General features: G+C 40.5%; 1 protein-coding gene across 3 annotated transcripts in view; it reads right to left on the reverse strand.

Annotated features, from left to right (window-relative positions):
* Rad17 (RAD17 checkpoint clamp loader component) overlaps positions 1 to 12,918 on the reverse strand; it is a 33,898-nt gene that overhangs the window by 17,875 nt on the left and 3,105 nt on the right. For 2 of the 3 annotated variants that reach the window (NM_001044371.2, NM_011233.3), the window contains exons 3-5: positions 9,953 to 10,207; positions 8,482 to 8,565; positions 1,904 to 2,060 (exon numbers count right to left, since the gene is read on the reverse strand). In NM_001044371.2, coding sequence (NP_001037836.1) covers positions 1,904 to 2,060; positions 8,482 to 8,565; positions 9,953 to 10,207 — 496 coding nt within the window. Of the gene's footprint in view, positions 1 to 1,903; positions 2,061 to 2,614; positions 2,820 to 8,481; positions 8,566 to 9,952; positions 10,208 to 12,918 lie in introns of all 3 variants that reach the window. The other variant, NM_001283011.1, reaches the window with a different exon arrangement.

Here is a 12,918-nt window from a genome sequence, read left to right on the forward strand (position 1 = left end):
TGCCATCTTCAGATTAGGATATCGCTACTGAATTTTTGTTTTGCTTTACGAGAAATGATGTAGCCCTGGTTGTCCTGGAATTTACGATGTAGATCAAGCTGGCCTCGACCCAGAAAAGATCCTCCTGCCTCTGCTTCCTGAGTCCTGTGATTAAATCTGTGCCCAACTAGCTTCATTACTGGAATTAATTTTTTTTAAAAGAAAGATTTATTATTATACATAAGTACACTGTAGCTGTCTTTAGATGTGCCAGAAGAGGGCATCAGGTCTCACTACAGATGGTTGTGAGCCACCATGTGGTTGCTGGGATTTGAACTCAGGACCCTCGGAAGAGCAGACGGTACTCTTACCCGCTGAGCCATCTCACCAGCCCCGGAATTAAATTTTTTTTAAAGATTTATTTATTTATTATATGTAAGTACGCTGTAGCTGTCCTCAGATACTCCAGAAAAGGGCATCAGATTTCATTATGGATGGTTGTGAGCCACCATGTGGTTGCTGGGATTTGAACTCGGGACCTTCGGAAGAGCAGTTGGTGCTCTTAACCTCTGAGCCATCTCGCCAGCCTCAAATTTTTGTTTGAGTTTTTTGATTTGTTTTTAGAGATAAGAGTCTCACTACATAGCCCTACTTGGCCTGTAACTGACTATATAAACCAAGGTGGCCTTGACCTCACTGAGGTCTCCTGCCTCTGTCTCAGCGATTAAAGATTATGTATCAGCAACACTGGCTGAGCCCAGAGAATCGGAGGAATAGTTAACATTAAAATAAAAGTTGTCCTTCTACATAGCTCCTATTGTAAGATGCTTAGGAGCTTTGGCCACTCCCAGTTTAGACACCACATCATCAGTAAAGAATGAAAGCTAAGATGACAGTGTTAAAATATATAAGCCTATCTGTAAAGCTATAGTATAAAAGTTTGAACTTGGTATTATCATTTTTTAAGGGTTAAAGCTCTCTCTAAATTCCAACTTTTTTGGGGGGAGGGGGTGGTTGTTAATATTTGAGACAGGGTCCTACTACAGAGCTGCAGCTGCCCTGCACTACAGAGACTCATCTGGCCTAGAACTGAGAGACCTCTTAAGTGCTGGGATAAAGTCATGCCTCCATGCTCTGAAGTGACTTTATTCTAACAAGGATTTAATGGTGTAAGGTACTTTATTGAGAGGTGAGGCTTGATTTACACTGAAACTTAAGACCTTACAGTGTAAACCTCCCATAAATAATGAAAACCTGAGCTCCTATAGTGTGGTGTCACGGGCCTATAATCCTGGTACTTGGGAGGTGAAAACAGAAGGATCACGAGTTTGGGACAGCACAAGGTACACAAAGTCTCAAAACAGCCAGCACTGGGCAGAGGGTAAAGGTACTGACTTTTATCCCCAGACCCTACAGTGGAAGGAGAGAACTGACCTCCACATGTAAGCCAGGGCATGTACATGCTGTATATATGCATGTGTACATTCAGACACAGAGACAATCAGTCAATAAAAAACAAAAAAAAACAAAGAGGGGCTGGAGAGATGGCTCAGCAGGCAAGAGCACCCGACTGCTCTTCCAAAGGTCCTGAGTTCAAATCCCAGCAACCACATGGTGGCTCACAACCATCCATAATGAGATCTGACTCCCTCTTCTAGAGTGTCTGAAGACAGCTACAGTGTACTTACATACAATAAATAAATAAATCTTTAAAAAAAAAAAAAAGAAAAGTCAGCTTCTACCTTTAAAAAAAAAATTTCAATATTCCCTTTCTAAGAATCCCATTCTCCTCTCTATCTGGGTGTCTTGCTCTTTCTCGTCAAACTGACACGTCCGGGAGGAAGTGTGCTCTCATCACCTGACCTGGAAGCATCACTAAGTAAAGCTCTCCTTGTATCCTTCAGCGCCTTCCAAGTAAACTTACCTAAACTAAGTAACTCCTTGTAATCATCTTTTTGGAAGTCTGGTAAAATAGGATTAACCCATTCTTGTACTTGGATCCCAAGTTCCTTTGACAGTATTTTTATAGTAGTTGTCTTTCCACATCCTGGAGGACCTGTTATTAATAAAACAGACCCACCCTAAAACCAAATACAAACATTAATTAAAAACAATTACTAGAATGCGACACAATTTTCAAATTTTTCTTATTACTTATTATTTCTACAAAGGTCTATTAAATATCTTATATAAATAAATTTCAAAACTAAACTTTATAAGATCTGAGAGGATTGTTTTCTTCTAAAAATTCTATATTTCTCAAAGACAACTTAATAACTAAATTAAAAAATTACACTTTAGCTAAACAAAAGGCACGGGGTTTGAAACAAAATTCTTTTTTTTTAAAGATTTATTTATTTATTATATGTAAGTACACTGTAGTTGTCTTCAGACACACCAGAAGAGAGAGTCAGATCTCATTAGGCCCCTGAAAACAAAATTCTTAGAAGTTATTTCAATTCATAAAATTCGACTGTAGGGGGCTGGTGAGATGGCTCAGTGGGTAAGAGCACCGGACTGCTCTTCCGAAGGTCTGGAGTTCAAATCCCAGCAACCACATGGTGGCTCACAACCATCTGTAACAAGATCTGACACCCTCTTCTGGAGTGTCTGAAGACAGCTACAGTGTACTTACATATAATAAATAAATAAATCTTTAAAAAAAAATTCGACTGTAGGAGCTGGAGATATGGCTCCATCAGAAAAATGTTTGCTTCATAAGCATGAACCCAAGTTAGAGTCCTGGCACTCATGAGCTGGGGCTGGGTGTGAAGCTTCTGGCAGAACGCCTGGTCAGACAGAACAACACCCTGATTCTTCTCCTCTCTGCATCCAAAATCCTATAACAAGAGCAGAAAAAAATGATGGGATTGCAGAAATATTCTGACAGGAGGCTTACAGAAATGTACTCCTGGGGCTGATGAGATGACTCAGTGGTTAAGAGCACTGACTGCTCTTCCAGAGGTCCTGAGTTCAATTCCCAGCAACCACATGGTGGCTCACAACCATCTGTAATGGGGTCTGATGCCCTCCTCTGGTGTGTCTGAAGAGAGCAATGGTGTACTCGTATACATAAAATAAATAAATAAATCTTAAAAGAGAAAGGAAGGAAGGAGGAGGAGAGGGAAGGGGAGGGAAGGGTAGGGGAGGGGAGGGGAGAAAGAAATGTGCTCCTGTATTTTTTAAAGGGCAATAGGTGATGTTTTCTAACTGAGCAACTTTACAAAGCATAGCTAACATGATTAATGAGAAATGATTATACTTTTAAACAGATTAATTAAAAAGGAAGCTCATGTATGGAAGATATGTGTTTTTCTCACGAAATATAGTTAGTGTCTATTTTCTAAAAACACTAAGTAGACCCATATTCTAAAACTTTGGTTTCCAGTAAGAGAATCGGTAGTGAATTTCTCCCCAGCATCTCAGGCTGAACACTAACTGCTCCATCTTCTAATTGTAACACAGTTTTACCCTTTCCCCCTCTGGTTCGGCTGAGACACGGTCTCACTGTAGTCCTGGCTGGCCTCAAACAGAGACCTGGGATTAAAGGCCTGTGCCACCATGCCTGGTTGCTTTATCATAGTTTGAAGTAAAGAAAGCATGAAAAATTAAAATCTAGTCAGCTGGTGGTGACCACCTTTAATGCCAACTCTCGGGAGGCAGAGGCAGGGGGATTTCTGAGTTCAAGGCCAGCCTGGTCTACAGAGTGAGTTCCAGGACAGCCAGGGCTACACAGAGAAACCCTGTCTCAACCCTCCATCCCTCGAAAAAAAATTCCTACAAAGAAGGAAAAATTAAAATCAGAAATTTGGGGATATTTATAACAAGATCTTAAGCGTCACATGTCTACATGCCCACAGAGGACAGAGAGGGCACTGGATCCCCTGGACCTGGAGTTACAGGCAGTGTGTGAAGTACTTGATTTGAGTGCTGGCAACCAAACTTGAGTCTTCTGAAAGAGTAACAAATGCAATTAAACACGAGCAATCTCTCTCCAGGCCTTGTCAGAATTTTAAGGTAATTTAAGTTTAATCATAATAAATCTAAAATTACCAAGTGATTTTTTTTTCTTTTTTAAAAGAATGTCTTGCAATTACTAGTGTCACTGAAACTTTTATCAAACATATGCACAAAGCCTTGGGTTCAATATCCAACACTGTTATAAAATACTTTTCATACTTATAAATGTATAGACATGCCCAATTTTAGCCATCTAGTAAAATAGTAACAGTAATACGTAAGTTTGAGCTATAATAGGTGGTATTAAGGGTGCACTCTAGGGCTGGAGAGTTGGCTCAGTGGTCAAAAGCACTGAGCTTTCCAGAGAACCTAGGTTCAATTCCCAACATCCACATGGAAGCTCACAGCTGTCTGTAACTCCAGGATTTGACAACCTCACACTGACATACATGTAGGCAAAACACCAATGCACATGAAGTAAAAATAAATAAACAAAAATATATTTAAAAAAAGAAAAGAAAAGAATGCACTCTGGCCAGCTGTGGTGACACACCTTCAATCAAGCTAACTTAATCTTAACTCTAACCCAAACCCTTGGAAGGCAGAGGCAGGCTGATTTCTGAGTTCGAGGCCAGCCACATCTACAGAAACCTTATCTTGAAAAACCAAAAAAGAATGCACTCTAGTAACAAGAGAGTCCTAAGTGAGAAGATAAAGTGGACTCTGAACTATGTAAACTATTAGCTGTGGTTAGAATGACCAAAGCCAAACCTTAAAAGTCTCAGATATAAGACATGCATCAGAACCAAGGGTGGTCGCTCTTCCCTATAATCCCAACAGCTGGAAGTTCAAGGCCAGTCTAACTACATAGTTCCAGGCCAGCTCAGGCTACAAGGTAAGATCATGTCTCAAACTTTAAAAAGGGGGTTGGTGGTCCCTAGGATCAAGTCCTTGTACAGTACCACAAGCAAAAAGGAGGAGAATGTGTTCCTTTCAAAACAACTAAAGCACCGGGCGGTGGTGGCGCACGCTTTTAATCCCAGCACTCGGGAGGCAGAGGAAGGCGGATTTCTGAGTTCAAGGCCAGCCTGGTCTACAGAGTGGTCTACAGAGTGAGTTCCAGGACAGCCAGGGCTACACAGAGAAACCATGTCTCGGAAAAAAACAAACAAACAAACAAAACAACAACAACAACAAAACAACTAAAGCACCAACCTTTTTACTCTGAAGTTGAAAATTAAAAGGAAGCCCTAACGTAAACAATGATGTGGCCTGCTAAAGACAGGTCAGTGCTGAGCTGGAGACAAGACTCAGTGGTTAAGAGCACTGGCTGCTCTTCTAGAGGTCCTAGGTTCAATTCCCAGCAACCACGTGATAGGTCACAACCATCTGTAATAGGATTAGATGCCCTCTTCTGGTGTGTCTAGAGATAGCGACAATGTACTCAAATAAATAATCAATCTTTTTTTGTTTGTTTTGTTTTTGTCTTTGTTTTTTAGTTTTTTTCCGAGACAGGGTTTCTCTGTGTAGCCCTGGCAGTCCTGGAACTCACTTTGTAGACCAGGCTGGTCTCCAACTCAGAAGTCCGCCTGCCTCTGCCTCCCAAGTGCTGGGATTAAAGGCGTGCGCCAACACTGCCCAGCGGTTTTCAGTCTTCTTAATGCTTCTATCCTTTAATACAGTTCCTCATGTTGTGGTGACCCCCCCCCCCCAACACCACAAAATTATTTTGCTGTTACTTCATAACTGTAATTTTGCTACCGTTACGAACTATAATGTAAATATCTGTTTTCCGATGGTCTCAGGGGATCCCTGTGAGAGGGTCATGCCCCACGGGTTGGACCATTGTAATAGATGGAACACAGAGGAAAGAGTCCAGGAAGAAATTTCAGGGTCCTCTAATTAGACACCCCAAGTCTGGAGGATTAACTACGATCACCCAGAAAGGTGTGCAAGGCAAACCAGAAGCTCTCCAGATGACAACTGTCTTAGGGTTTTTACTGCTGTGATAAAACACCATTAACACATAATTTAGGGAGAAATGGTTTACTTTCACTTACAATACTCAAGCCACACTGCGATACTGAGAGAACTCAGGGCAGGAACCCGGGAGGCAGGGGCTAATGCAGAGGCCATGGAGGAGTGCTGCTTACTGGTTTCTCCTCTTGGCTTGCTGAGATTAAAGGCGTGCGCCACCACACCCGGCCATTTACTTTCTAATACATAATATAAAGCATCCATCAAGGCACAGACTCATAAAGAAGTGTTCTATCTGAACTAATCAAGCCTACACCTGGCTACTCAGGAGACCCAAGTGAGAATGTTTACGCCCAGGAGTTTGAGTCTAGCCTGGGTAATAGAGTGAGATCATCTCTCAAAGAGGAAAAGAAAAGTTTTGGAAAATACAAATACAGGACACACTGTCAGAGAAAACAAGCCACCATACACAAATCCAAGTATGAGGCTCTTGCTGTCAACAGGCCTGTTTTCTTCAACTAAGTCAATGTCTTTTTTATTTATTTATTTATTTATTTATTTATTTATTTATTTTTTGTATGAGTACATTGTAGCTCTCTTCAAACACACCAGAAGAGGACATCAGATTCCATTACAGATGGTTATGAGCCACCATGTGGTTGCTGGGAATTGAACTCAGGACCTCTAGGAAGAGCAGTCAGTGCTCTTAACCTCTGAGCCATCTCCAGCCCATAAGCCAATGTCTTATACTAAGAGAAAAACTAAAAGACACAGACTGTTACAAGATTAAGAAAAGGAAATGAAGACTAAGAGACACAGCAATCAAACGTAATGCCTGATTCTTGTTTAGGTTCTAGCTGAAACATACCAGCCGCAGAAAGCATTTTGAGGACAGGTAACACTGTACACTGTAATTTTTTAAAAGGAGAATATGGTGTATATATAATAAATTAGGAATAAAAGTTTAAAGTGAGGCCCAGAGCACTCAAAAAAATAAATTAAAAAAAAAAAAAAGGTTACAATCTCAAGTCTGGCTGAAATATCAGAGTTTCTGTTGTTTTGAGACAGGGTTTCAACTATGTTAGTCATGGCTGGCCTTGAACTCAAGAGATTCCCCTTGACTGTGACTCCTGAGTTATTAAAGGAGTGCACTAACACACCTGGCTGAAATGTCAGGATTCTGTTTTACTTCAGGGATGTTATAGCAAGTATCAATACTTTCTCTTCTTTTCTTTTTTTCTTTTCTTTTTTTTTTTTTTTTTTTTTTTTCTTTTTTGGAGACAGGGTTTCTCCGTGTAGCCTTGATTGGCCTGGAACTTGCTCTGTAGACCAGGCTAGCCTTGAACTCATAGGGATCCCCTTGACTCTGCCTCATGACTGCTGAGATTAAAGATGTGTGCCACCACACCACCCAGAGTCAGTTTTAATTTAATATAAAGGACTTACAAAAAAAGGAGGGCTATATTGTGAAGATATGAATGGTTCTTTTTTCCTGTGTGTTTAAAGATTCTAAAGAGGGGAGGCTGGAGATGGCTCAGTGGTTAAGAGTGCTGTCTGCTCTTGCAGAGGTCACGAGTTCAATTCTCAGCAACCACATGGTGGCTCACAACAACCTGTAATTGGATCAGATGCCCTCTTCTGGTGTGTGTCAGGATGTTCATACAACATTAAATAAATCTTTAAAAAAAAAAAAAAGTTTCTAAAGAGGAAGAGAAAATAGTCTACCTTTAAAGGAGGGGCTAAGAGTAACTGTGGAGTAAGGAAGTGAAACAAAACATCAAGTTAACATTAATGAGGACTGTTTCCAGATATAGCTGGTTTTTTTTTTAAACCACTACTATGTAAACGGACTGCTTGCTTTACTGTGAAATAATGAGATATGCTAAAAACACTAGCACTCCATTGGCTTACTATATGCCTTAGGCTAAAGTTAGGACGTAAGGGGGAAAAGGGGACAAATAAGGGGGGAAACTTCAAGTCTTGGAGTGTTTTAAAACAAAGCAAACAACTACACTCATTTACTTACTCACTGTGAGGGAGCATGAGTGTGTCACAAGGTGATGTCAAGGACAGCTGTAGGAACTGATTCTGCCCTCTAATATGTGGTACCCAAGGAGTGAACGCAAGTTGTCCAACTCTCTGAACTGTCTCCTAGCCCCTCCAGGAGGCTTTAGAGAGGTTGGAAATAACAGAGCAGGAAGCTTTTGTTGAAGGTAATATGAAGATATATAAATAAAGTCATCATAAAAGATTAGCTTCCTGCCAGGCATGGTGGCTCATGTTTATAATCCCACAACTTAGATGAGGCAGAAGGAGCATCGTAAATTCAAAACCACCCTAGGGTGTACACAATCAGTTCCAGGGAAGCCTGGGCTATATAATGAGCATATCTTTAACCCCCATAGTCTGAAGACAGAAGCAGGCAGATCTCTTGATAGTTTGAGGCTATCCTGGACAGCCAGGGCTACAAAGTGATACTTTGTCTCAAAAAAGAAGAAAAATATGATTAACATCTTTTAAGTCAGAGAACAAATGATGCTAAATATTTTAAATGCATTTACTTACCTGTTTTGGCTTCACTTCTAAGACTTGAGCTTTTAACCAGGTTTCGACCTCTTCAATTTTCTTTTTATGAACAGCAAGTTCATGCTAAGATAAAAAATTGAGGTTAAAAATGTTTCAAAACATTTTTAGCCTATCAGCAGCTTTTAATATGAACATTTTAGTGAACAAAAAAAAAAGTTGCAAAACAGGTTGAAGAGATAGTTCAACAGTTAAACGCACTTACTGGTCTTCCAGAGGACCTGGCTGATTCCCTGTAACTACATGGTGATTCACAGCCAACTTTAACTCTAATTCCAGGGGATCTGATACTCTCTACCTCTGTGGGAACCAGCACACAAATGGTGTACATACATACATGCAGGCAAAATACTCACACACAAAAGAATAAATCTAAAAATGTTTGCAAAACAGTACTGTGCTATGTTATAATACAGCTTTTTGATTATACTTAAATTTTTACTTATTTATTTATATTTTATACCTTACTATGTTTTATGCTTATTAATTTGTTTTGAGGGGGCTGCCAACAACTTGTAGAAGTCTGTTCTCTCCTTCCACCATGTACCTGCCTGTACCCTTCTCAGCTACCTCATCAGCTCAAGTTTCTTATATTATTCTTCATTTTATATGAATGGGTGTTTTGCCCATATTTGTATGTCAATGTAATATGCCTGGTACACTCAGAGGGCATCAGATCCTCTGCAACTGTAGTTACAGATGGTGCTAAGCAATCCTGTGGGTGCTTAGAATGGCACCTGGGTCCTCTGGAAAAGCAGCCAGTGTTCTTAACTGCTGAGGCATCTCCCCAGCCCCTTAATTTTTATACTCTTATGGAAAAACCCTATTCTCATGCTGATGCACTGCTTATCTTGAAACTTCTAAACAACCCAGCGATAGATTTGGGGAGAAACGGAGAAGGTACCTACCACAATTGTAACCTCTAGTCTACGGCGAAATTACAGACAGAAGAGATGGGGCAACTACAGAGTAACTCGGTAGCTGCACAGCCTTTAAACATACAAAAAGTACAAAATGGTGTTTTCTTCTCTACTACATTTTTACTTATTTATTTTGTGGCTGGGTCTCTCTATATAGCCATGGCTCACCTGAAACTTGCTATGTAGACAATGCTGGCACTAAACTCACTCAGCCTGCTGAGTGATGGGATTAAATGTGTGGGTTACCCACCAAGATAAAAAGCTTCTTAAAAATAAAAATCTGGGCTAGGCAGTGGTGGCGCACACCTTTAGTCCCAACACTTGGGAGGCAGAGGCAGGTGGATTTCTAAGTTCAAGGCCAGCCTGGTCTACAGAGTGAGTTCCAGGACAGCCACGGCTATACAGAGAAACCCTGTCTCGAAAAAGAAAAAACAAAAAAAAATTTTTAAAAAATCTGAAAAAGTCTTCTTTATTATCCATGCTCATGCATCCTAACAATGTGCAGACATGTTTGTATGGTACCCAGCACATACCTGAGTTTCTGGTTTATATTTATCCACCCACGGCTCATTGTCGGACAGACGCTCTCTTGAAGTTTCTAGACCATGAGTCTGTTCTAAAGAGAGCCTTCCTCTTTTTCTAGCCGACAATCTGTTACTTTCTAATGTGGAGGGCAAATATTTTCTTCTGTGACTGGAGTTACTGAAAGTTAAAGATGACGCAGTGATGGTGGTGATGGCGGTGTTGGCCTCAAAGTCATCAAAGGCTGGAGCTACCCAGTCTGTCACCTGAGAAGAAATGAGACCACAATTACTACAGTTTTCACATCTAGTCACTCTGCAACTCAACTACTTTACAGCATGACTGCAATGCTTCAAGTTCTGCAAATTACCTAGGATTTCTGAAACAGGGCCACGCTCAAGCTGACCTGGCAGGCACTATGTCCTGAGGACTGCCTTAAGTTGCACCCGCTCCTATCTCAGCCTCCCGAGAACTAGCCTTATAGGCACGATGTTACCTCACTCAGCACTTTGATTCCTGCTTTCTTTTTGAGACAGTCTTGCTGTATCATCTATGATGGCCTAAAACTTGAGAACCTTCTGTCTCTACCTCTAAGTATAGGCAACAAATTAGTTCTTCAAATAGTTATATTTCTGTGAATTTCTAGTTAATTTTCTATTTTAGAATAAGTGTTAAATTTTTACATAATTGTACATTTAGTCATGGTAATGATGGATGCTACAAAACAAGAACAGAAACTTAATTCTTTTTATTAAGTAGTCTTTCCTGGGTAAAACAGAGGACTTTATTCTTTTTTGAAACAGTGTGTCACATATCCTAGGTTAGCCTTGCTTCTGCCTCCTGTTTCATACCTCAAATGCTGGAATTACAGGCATGCACGTTCCAACACAGCCAACTAAAAATAGAACTTTTATTTTATTTTTGAAACAAGGTCTCACTGTGTAGCCTCCAAAGAGTTTATTACATTTTTAATTAGTTTATTGACTATGTGTGTGCACATGCATATAACACAACACACATGTAGAAACAGAAGACAAATTGTGGGAGTTGATTCTCTACCAGTGTGTGTTCTTGAGACTGAACCAAGGCTGTCAGGCTTGGCAGCAAGCACCTTTGTCCATTGAACCATGTCACCAACCCTACTTTTTAAATTATTTGCTCTATTTGTGTGTGTCCCACTGTATATGTGGAGGTCAGAAAATAATCTATGTAAGCTAGCTCTCTTCTTCTCCCATGTTAGCCCTGGAGGTCAAATTATTATTATCACCTTGATGACAAGGGCCTTTAGCCATTAAGCCATCTTGCCATCCGGAATTTTGCTTTAAATTTCTTGATACAACTGAAACATAAATACTGGGCTGGAGATGGCTCAGGAGTTAAGAAGGCTTGCTGCTCTTTCAGAGGATCCCACTTTGATTACTAGCACCCACATGTCAGCTCACAATCTCTAACTTCAATTCTAAGGGATCCACAACCATCTTCTTGCCTTTGTGGGTGCCAGGCACACATGTGGTCCACATATAGACATGCAGTCAAAACAACTACACACATGAAAAGTGCTTGTTTCAATCCTCCAGCAAGGAAAACACAGGTGCTATTCTACATTCACAAACTGGGCTAGGGAGATGTAGCACCTGCATAATGACTTAAATTTGGCCTTTAAGGCCGGGCGTGGTAGCACACGCCTTTAATCCTAGCACTTGGGAGGCAGAGGCAGGCGGATTTCTGAGTTCGAGGCCAGCCTGGTCTACAAAGTGAGTTCCAGGACAGCCAGGACTACACAGAGAAGCCCTGTCTCAAAAAAAAAAAAAAAAAAAAAAAAATTGGCCTTTAAGTACCCATGTAAAAATGCATGTGTAGCTACATATGCATATGATACCATATTGGAAAGAAGAAATACCAAGATTGCTGGAGTTGATAGCCAGCCAGTCTAGTCAAGGGTAAACTAGTTCAGTGAGAAGCCCTATCTCAAAGGTAGAGAAATGACTGAGGAAGACACTCAGTAATGATCTCTGGCCTACACACGCACATTATATACCTATGCATGTTTACTTTTTAAAATGTTAAGGGCTGGAGAGGTGGCTCAGTGGTTAAGAGCACTGATTGCTCTTCTGAAGGTCCTGAGTTCAAATCCCAGAAACCACATGGAAAAAAAGTTTTTAAAAGATTTTATTTATTTTATATATATGAGTACACTGTCACTGTCTTCAGACACACTAGAAGAGGGCATCAGATCCCATTACAGATGACTGTGAGCCATCATGTGGTTGCTAGGAATTGAACTCAGGACCTAGGAAGAAGAGTCAGGGCTCTTAACCACTGAGCCATCTCTCCAGCCCCCACATATTTACTTTTTTGAGACAGGGTTCTCTGTGTAGCCCTGGCTGTCCTAGAACTCACTCTGTAGACCAGTCTAGCCTCAAACTCAGTGATCCTGCCTCGGCCTCCCATGAAAGGTACGTGCCACCACAACCCCATGTTTATCTTAAGACTTTATAAAGATAAAGGTGAAAAATCATGATGCTAAACCTGGTGATTATGACTGCATTGTATTTTTTTTTTTTGCAGTGTATGAAGCAACCAACACTTTAATAAGTGAGACAGGCTTTCTGGGGAAGGTGATTTTTTTTCATGGAACTATCTAGGGAAAGAATATTGGAATCACCAGAACAGGAAAGTCCATGTGTTCTAGTCCAATAGAAACTGCTAACCTCACCACATCTCCCTCTATTACTTCCTTTTCTTTAAAAAAACCTTTGTAAAAGCCAGGTGGTGGTAGTACACCCCAGTATCTGGGAAGGAGAGGCAGGGGTAAATCCGAGTTCAAGGCCAGCCTGGTCTACAAAGCAAGTACTAGAAGAGCTAGGGCTACAGAGAAACCCTGTCTCAAAAAAAAAAAAAAAAACAAAATGAATAAATAAAAATAAAAACCTTCATAAATGCATATAAAAATGTCAAATCAAGCAATTTTAACCTA

The sequence above is a fragment of the Mus musculus genome, chromosome 13 (genome assembly GCF_000001635.26).
Source record: "Mus musculus strain C57BL/6J chromosome 13, GRCm38.p6 C57BL/6J".
NCBI lineage: Eukaryota > Metazoa > Chordata > Mammalia > Rodentia > Muridae > Mus > Mus musculus.